The sequence below is a fragment of the Falco rusticolus genome, chromosome 8, assembly GCF_015220075.1.
Source record: "Falco rusticolus isolate bFalRus1 chromosome 8, bFalRus1.pri, whole genome shotgun sequence".
In the NCBI taxonomy this organism is placed as follows: domain Eukaryota; kingdom Metazoa; phylum Chordata; class Aves; order Falconiformes; family Falconidae; genus Falco; species Falco rusticolus.
In genome coordinates this window covers 44744034-44752465 of record NC_051194.1, presented here as the reverse complement: position 1 = coordinate 44752465, position 8432 = coordinate 44744034, and the positions used below count along the sequence as shown (strand labels likewise).

At 37.5% G+C, this 8432-nt stretch overlaps 1 protein-coding gene across 1 annotated transcript in view; it reads left to right on the top strand.

Moving 5' to 3' along the window:
* Positions 1-189: 189 nt before the first annotated feature.
* METTL8 (methyltransferase like 8) overlaps positions 190-8432 on the top strand; it is a 28475-nt gene continuing 20232 nt past the window's right edge. Inside the window, 5 exon segments of the mRNA XM_037397861.1 lie at positions 190-469; positions 663-775; positions 2961-3012; positions 3103-3119; positions 7165-7320. Of these exon segments, the coding sequence (XP_037253758.1) occupies positions 3001-3012; positions 3103-3119; positions 7165-7320 (185 nt within the window). The 5' untranslated portion in view covers positions 190-469; positions 663-775; positions 2961-3000.

Sequence of the window (8432 nt, the reverse complement as noted above, 5' to 3'; positions counted from 1 at the left end):
CCCCCGCAGCGCCACCGCCTCCCCCCGCCGCCCGCCGGGTACTGTAGTTTTCGCCGGCGGAGCTGCGCGGCGCGGGCGGACTACGCCTCCCGCCATGCCCCGCCGCGGCCCGCCCGCTCCCTCAGGCCAGGCGCGGCGGGCCGGGCTGAGCCGGCCGGGAGCAGGTGGAGGTGCCGGGCCGGCCGGGGGCCCGCGGGGCAGGAGGAGGGTCGCTGCACGGGGGTCGGTGAGAGCCGCCGTTCCCGCCCACGCCCCGGGCCCGCTGCCCCAGGCCGGGCCCCGCTGCCTTGCGCTGCGCTGAAGGGAGCGGAGTAAACGCAGCGCGCGTCGCCGTGCGGAGCGTGTCAGTGGAAGCATTTTACGCGCTGATTTTTTGATCAAAAAAGGCGGGAAGGTTCTACTAGTGACAGCTCAGCGCAAGCAAAGCGGGAACCTTTATCTTTTTTTCTTTCCATGCCCTCCCGCTGGGGTGAGCCCCCGGCGGCGGGGCGGGTGGCGCCCTCTGGCGGAGGGCGGGGGACGCCCGCGGCAGTTGGGGTGCCGCGGTGGCGGTCTGAGGGTACCCGCACCCGGGGTGAGGGGTGGGCTGAAAGGGTTTGTTTAAAACTCCGGGGTCGCCAGCAAGTCTTCAGATGTGTGACACTTGGTTTTTATATTTTTAGAGCTGCATCCCAAAAGTTGTCACTGCCCTCGCGAGCCACTTGCCAGCAGAGCCCCTGAAGTCTGTGGAAAAACTCGTGTCCCTTCCTTGCCAGAGGCCAGGCGCCCAAGCGGGGTAACGTGGAAGCTGCTGATCTTTTATCTGTTTCTGTCTCTCCTTCAGGATCTCTGAGCGGAACCTTTAGTCTTTGCTGATGCTGTAACAAAAGAAAGGTTCCCCTGGTTTGCTGGGGCTTTGCAATTATTGCTATGAAGTGAGCTAAACTCGCAAACACAGTGGCTGCAGTTGCTCCTCTGAAGAGGACGTTAGAGGAGCATACTGTTAGCTGGATCTGCAGCATTGCCAGTGACTTCAGAGCTGACAGGGCAGGTTGCACCTAAGCAAAGTCCTCGTGGACATCTGGAGTCTTGCCAGGGATGTAAATGAACGAGGGTCTCCAGTGATAGTAGTTAAATGCATCTTGCTCTATCTCTACTTTCAGCATCTTTAATAAAAGAAAAATGTGGTGGTTAGGCAACACAGTTACATGTCCAGTATTTTGTAGAAAATAGGGTTGAAAAACAATTTAAGTGATTGAAAGATATATTTAGAGACTTAGATGGATGTTCACTGGGCCTATCTATCTATACATAAAGTCAAAACAGCTTTTTTTTTAGTTGTTTTTTTTCTTCTTCCTCTCTAAGCACCAGCCAGCAGAGGGTGCACAGGTTAACTAGGAATCCTTATTTCTGAGCTATGTTTACCATTGCTCTTGATGTTAGACTTGTGAGTAGATTAATCTAGTAAATCAGCTTTGTGTTGTATTTTGCTGTGTAAGTAACAGGAAAAGATAGGAATTACCTCATGGAAGAAGGGGGAAAAAGTAGAGGATTACACAGAATGCTTCCATACTTAAATCCCATATCCTACCAACACTCATGGTTACGTGGGAAGACAACTTGTCTGTTAAATTAAACAAATGTACAGGTATTTACCGAATTGTAGCCTAAGGAATTATTTATGAATTTGGCTTTTTATGTCATGCAATATCTAAGAAATTTGTACTGAGTGACTGGTATCTTCTTGATTTTAATTATTCAAATTATTTTAGTTGCACTATTTCTGAGTGTGCCTTTAGTAGGTGTTACAAACAGGGAACAGGAGGACAATTAACACTGAAAATGTTGTTATAAACAGATTAAGTACAAAAGTAGAAATTCCATTCCAAGAACGATTCTAGAATATTGAAATATAGTTTGAGCTTCAGTTGGAATGAAAGTATTCTTCACAAGTTGAAGTATCTTGGATTCAGTGTCTTAAATTCAGTTAAAATACTTTATTAAAGCTTCATTTTAAAGGTAAAATAGCCTTTGATAGTTAAGTCAGAACATCCATATTATAAATTGAAATGATGCAATTTCAAAAAAAACTTGTCCTGATCAAAACAAAATCTCTCCATGATTCAAAAAATAAAAATGTTTGAATATATCAAAGTGTCAGCAAAATTCCTACATTTCCTTAAAATACTGATTTTCTTGAGTTAGCATTTTTTTAATGAGCTTCTATCATAATGTTTTATCACCTGCCTTTGCAAGTGAAAAAACAAATAGGAACTCAGGTTTAGTTTAGGATAGAACAAATTACATTAGTTGCCTGTAGCACCTGAATTCCATCCATACAATTAAAATAAAATGCTTCTGTTAGTTATTTCATGTTCACATAAATTGATTAAAGATTCAGTAAATCTGTCTTTCTAAGGTAGCTGTTTCTTTCTTCCTTGTTGGCCATTTGTGTCTCTGATTTTGCAGTTGCCATTATTTTATCTTTAGTTGCATTTTTTCAAACTGTCTTCATTACTTAAAAACAGATTAACTAGCATAGCTCATTCCCTCGGTATTGAGGAGAAGGCTTTCTTTGCTTCCACTGTTTTCTGAGATCAATAGATGCATATGCCATCAAGAATTAATGCCATAGTTCATAGTCTCAATGGAAGAACATTTTCCCTTTTTTATAGGAATGGTATGATTGCTTCTTAAAAATAAAAGAATAAAAATACAATTATAAAACCTGTAGTTTCATAAGATATTGCAAAAATAGTTTATATAGCAGAATAATTCCAACACGAGTATCATGATGGAGAATAGTGGCTGTGAAAAAATGCTCAATAAATACAAAATTAGGATATTAAATAATAATTTTTTTTTAATTCTCAAGGGCTTCTAGCTCTCTGTTTATCCCTAGCAGCTGTTTGTCTGCTTTCTTACTTTTAGAAGTGATTGTGTAGTACCTACATAGTTTTGTGGTTTTTTTTTAATCCCAGATAACATACCTTCAAGTTCTGTTGCTGATCTTCTGGATGCATGGTGATTCAGGTAAACGTTTTCAGTAAATGACTTGTTTTATCTCCCTCTGTCCCTCTACCACTGTATAAACTGTTTCCTCTTTGCTTGACTATTTAACAGGCCACCTGGCAGGTGGTGTAAGAACAGGATCTTCTTACTGAATATTTCTGTACATGCGGTTGAAATTGTATCTGGTAGGGTTTGTTTGTTTTTATCTGCTGTTGTTTTTTAAGTGATGTTAACTGTGCTGTCTCTACAGGAGTCAGAATAAATTTAAATACCTTTTTGTTTTTGTTTTTCTTTTCCCCTTGGGAGTCAGTTCTCTGCAGAAGTTGCTGTGTGCCCACAGGGAGGTCTGCATCGTTACTGGAGATGATGCATGAGAAGGAAAAAAACTTGAGAGTTTTAGATCTGCTGAGTTTGAGAAGTTGTGAAATATCCTATTGTTTCAAATGTGCATAATTTTAAGTATATCATTGAAAGAGAAATCATGAAGCCCCAAGAGGGCATGTTTGTAGTGTAGAATAGCATTAAGTGTTCACTTAATGAATGAATGCGGTTGACAGTAAAGTCATCGTTGTCCCCCTGCCTTGATTTGAAATATTAAGATGTATGTATGTAAAAAATAACCACTGTCTTACCATTATCTTGAAGAATTTTTAACTTTATGTCACTGATTACACAAAACTTATGCAAGTGGCAAGGTGTTCTGAGTTTTGGTAGCGTTTGATGGTGATAAAACAGGTCAGCTATGCTTCACAGGAGAGCACTGGGGATTAATTGTCAAGTATTGTGTAGATAAGCTTCTAGGTGCCAAGCAGAAGTAATTGTATGAAGTTCATTGTTTCCAGAATACTTTTCAGTCTAGAACTGTAACATAAGCTGCACATAATCTTCCTAATATAGGGGCGTTTTTTCTTTATAACAGAGACTCTACAAGTAAGCTTAGTTACTGGAGATGGAAGAAGTTGTTAGCTTTGTAGGTGGAGATGAGTCAAATTTCAAAATGTTTTCATCCAATAAGTTCACTGAACTAGGTTCTTGGACAAAACCAACAAGTTATTTCCATGTGTTGTGTTCCCCCTGACCCCTGACTTCTCTCAGAACTGGTACTTCTCAAGGGTTTTACTCTTCAATTAAGTGGCTTATGCATGCTTTGGTGTGAAATTCACTATTTTAAAAACAAGATTACAACAGTTCTTTTCTCCTCTGTCTTTAGTTTTTCCTCGGTGGATGTAACTGCTCAGAGGTTTTAATGCTAACATCAGTTAGGAATGTATTATTTCAGGTATAGCTAGCTAGCGCTTCATGGGTATGCTTTCTTCTGCATGTCTGCCTTCAAAAAGCTGTACTAAAGGTGCTGTGTAGACTGTTTGGGGAGGAGCAGAGGAGTTTCAAGGCTGTTTTTTTTTTTTTTTAAAGTTTCTCAACTAAACTGAGAACCTGATCTGTATTCATAATAATGACAAAATTCTAAAGGCTAAAAGGCAGTGCTCCACAGGTTAAAAAAAGCCTTCCATGTTGCTTTTCAGCATGGTTACCAAGTGTGTTTTTTCTTTTAAAGTTTATTTCTGAAAAATAGTTGTGCTGCTACAAAATGTAGGTATTTTTAATGTAATTCAGTTTCATGATGATATCCTTAAAGAATAATCAAACATAAAGCCTTTCTGACCCTCTGAATGAGGAAATAACTCCTAATTCTTTCAGACAACATTTCCTGCTGCTATGGCTTCAGGGTATGATCGTCTTATCTGACAAAGAAAAAGGGTGTTTGCCTGTTTCATTAACAAAATCAATTAGAGAAACAATTGAGCAATGACTTGCTTCTGAAAATGTAATTTAGATGCTTTTTGAACTTTTAGTAACCAGATTGCCTATTAATCTCATGATCTATGGATCACACTAACTCTCAGGGATATACATACACATCCCCAAGGAGTTCCTTCACATTTAACACCGGATATAACAGTGAACTCGACTTACCCTGCTCTCCTTGCATTTTCTTGATGTTTCAGAATGTATCAGCAAAAATTGGTGCAATTATCACTCAAAGGATCACATTTTCATAAAAAGAGTTGCCTCTGGATTTTACTGATGCAAGATCATCTTAGTCATCTGACTATAATCCCATCTGTGCATCTTTTCATGTTCTTACTGAGATATTTAGAAAGCCAAGAAAAATTATGTGACTAGCCTAGCAGCTGAATCACTGTATTTTATGTTGAGTATCAATGCTGGCACAGGAAATGCAAGATACTAACTCAGGTCTTTTTGAATGATTGAAGGAGGAAGAGGATTTGTAAACAGTCTGCAACATAATCATGGAATCCTTATCCACACATTTCTATAATTTAATAATAATAATTTTATATCAGATTGTGGTTTGGGGTTTTGGGGAATTTTCTGTTTGTTTTTGTTTTCAAGAACATTGCTTTTATGTAAATTACACATCTTACAGAAATAGTCATGATGTCTTAATTTTCATGTCTCGTAATTACTATTTCATAATATCTCTTATATGTTAATAATTATGTGTTGTGTTATGAAAAATGCATACATATTTTCAAAAGCAAAGCATGAACTGTTTGTAGTAATTAAAGTATAAACTGGAATTGTTTCAGTTGCCGAGCCACATTAAAAAAATAAGAAGGAGCCATAACAAACTCATTAACATTAGAAGGGGGGTTAATTTTTTAATAGGACTAAATGTTAGATTTTCTCTGTATGGTGATGCCCCATATACTGCTAACATTGCAGTCCCAGCAGCCAAAATTTATCTGGATTTATTTGGCGTTGACAGCCAAAAAGCAAACCTAATTTTATTTAATCTTTGACAAATAAAAAGAAATATTAATATTTTTTCCTGTAGGCTTAAAATGAGTAAACAATGCCCTTTTTGAAGCATATCTCATTCAAAAGTACACCTTAAATGAGGAATTGTTCATTTAATTGAAGTGATTCCTTTGCCAGGTTTTGTATTGATGTGTACAAATTATTCTTTTTTTTATTGTTCACAATACTTGTGATGAAATAGTATTGTTTTCTGCAAGATAAAAATCTTGAGTTTGTAACCAGTTTGCACAGAATGTTTTCTAATAATGTCTCGTGCCTGTTCTTTTATAACTACATTTTGTATTTCTAGTGCATTAAATTTGTATGTGTGGTTTATACAGAAGCACTCAAAAAAAAAAAGGGGGGGGGGGGGCAGGAAAGAAAAATAGGACTAAGAATAACGTTTAAAGTCATATGCAGAGCACCTGAAGGGAAAAAGAACAAAGGCCCGTCAGGAAATTGTATAATAGGAGAGGTATTTCGTTTTACTCATCTCCTAGAAAGGCTATCTTAATGAGAATATGCAAAAAAGTGCAGAAAACCAACCAACAAACCAAAACAGAACACAAAAATACCCCCTAACAATACAAAATGCTGGTAGTAGCTACAAACACTTGTTATCTTTCATTAATACTGTATGAAGAGATTCCAAGTAAAGTAAAATATAGCAATTTAAGACAGAATTGTACATGTAATAGAAAAACCTCAGGCACTTTGTAATATGCATGAATAGAAGTCAACATTTAAACCCGCTCATTTCAAAGAGGGCATTGAACAGAGATCAAAAGAAGACATGGCAGAAATTTTGGAAGTCTCTCTGGTGCATAATGTTTACATGTTAAAAAAAATATCTTTAATTTCCTACCTAAAAGCATAAAACCAGAGTCACAGTTCTAGAATGAAATCTTTTGAAGACCTAGTCAGGTGACCAGTGAGTTACCTAGTGAGTGGGGTGAAAAACGTTAATCTTGGTGACAGTGTGTACCCACTAGAACAAGTGGTTTCTTTACGGGTCAGTCCTTGCTTGTTGTCTTAAAGGTACAGTGTCAACTTGGTTTCTTGTTTTATTGTGTATTATCTTTTTCTCATCTGCCTGACAGACCTTGAAATGATACCAAATAATTCATCTTTCAACTGGTTTCATTCCAGTAGCCTACTTTGGGATTATTTGGGCTTTCAGTGTGCTAAAGGGATGTTGCTGTTTTCTAAAAAGCATTTAAATTGATACTACAGTAAAATATTATTACTAAAGCTGATATTGGTGCTTAATTATTTGACCAGTTTCTCATGTAAGTGACATAAACAATTAAGTTACAGCAAAACTGTAATTTGAGTTAATTGTGTTTTCAGGTCTCTAAACAAAATGAATTTCATTACAAGGCTTTCTGCTTTCTGTCTGAGAAAAAGCAAGATGCAGCAGAGGCACCAAAGTAGTAGACGCCCAGCTGTTCCACTTGGATCACGGATTTTAACTGATCCTTCTAAAGTTTTTGAGCATAATATGTGGTGAGATGTTTCTTCAAGACTGATTTTCATAAATTTTTATGTATTTACTATGATGAATAATGGGGGGTGTGTGTGTGTATATATATATAACAATGGACTGCCAGAATAGACAGTGTAAAGTCTACTTACACTAATTGTGTAAAGGTAGTATTACAGAAAACTTGAGATTGTCACAAGTAATGTGACAGTTATGAGTTTTCAGTGTCTTGACTAAAAATCTGCTGAGCCAATAGTTAGTCACGGAATGAAAGACAAAATATTGTTATAGATCAGTAATTAATTAGAAGACAGAAGGTGTAGAGATAAGATAGCCTGTGCTTTTTATAATGGCAGAGAGTACTAGTTCAGTACAACAGCATTTGCATGCTGGGTTAGTGCTGTATTCTAAAACTGACACTGTTTTGAAAGGAACATGCAAATTACTTGTGTTCTCCTAAAGGTATACTGAAGATGTTACAGATAGTTCAGGAGAGATTTCATACAGTGCACAACTGTTAAAAAAAAAAGTAAACTGAATCTTAACATAAATAAGTGATGTAACAGCAGAGAAAACATTAACATGTAAAGGTTAACAAAAATAAGAATTGCCCTGTTTTGCTGCAGTACATCTCCATCTATGAATGGTATTTTTATGATTAATGCGGGCTCAGAAAAGAGTGAGAATGCTGGTCAACACGGGGGGAAAATTGAGATTGAAAAGGCTAGGATTTTTGACCATGGAATGGAGATGAATACAAAACAATAAGTGATACAGGAAGTGTCAGAAGGATATAGGAATACCTAAATTTGTCTAGAAAGTAGAAAAGTATCTACCTAAGATATTTGGAAGATGAGGAATTTTTATTCTTATAATTCATAACTTAAGAACAAGGAATACTTGATGAGAAGAGGTGGATTTGGAAGCTATACAAGAAATTATTTTCTGGACTATTTTAAAGTGTATTTTTGATTTCTGCCACACACATTTTTGAGAGCAAGGATTTAGCAAAATTAGAAATGGGACTGGATGTGGCTAATGATAACCAATGGCTAACATAACATAGGAGTAACAGATGACAAGTTTCAGGACTTTACTTCATGAAAGTAATCCTCAGTTCTTTTAAGACTTGTCC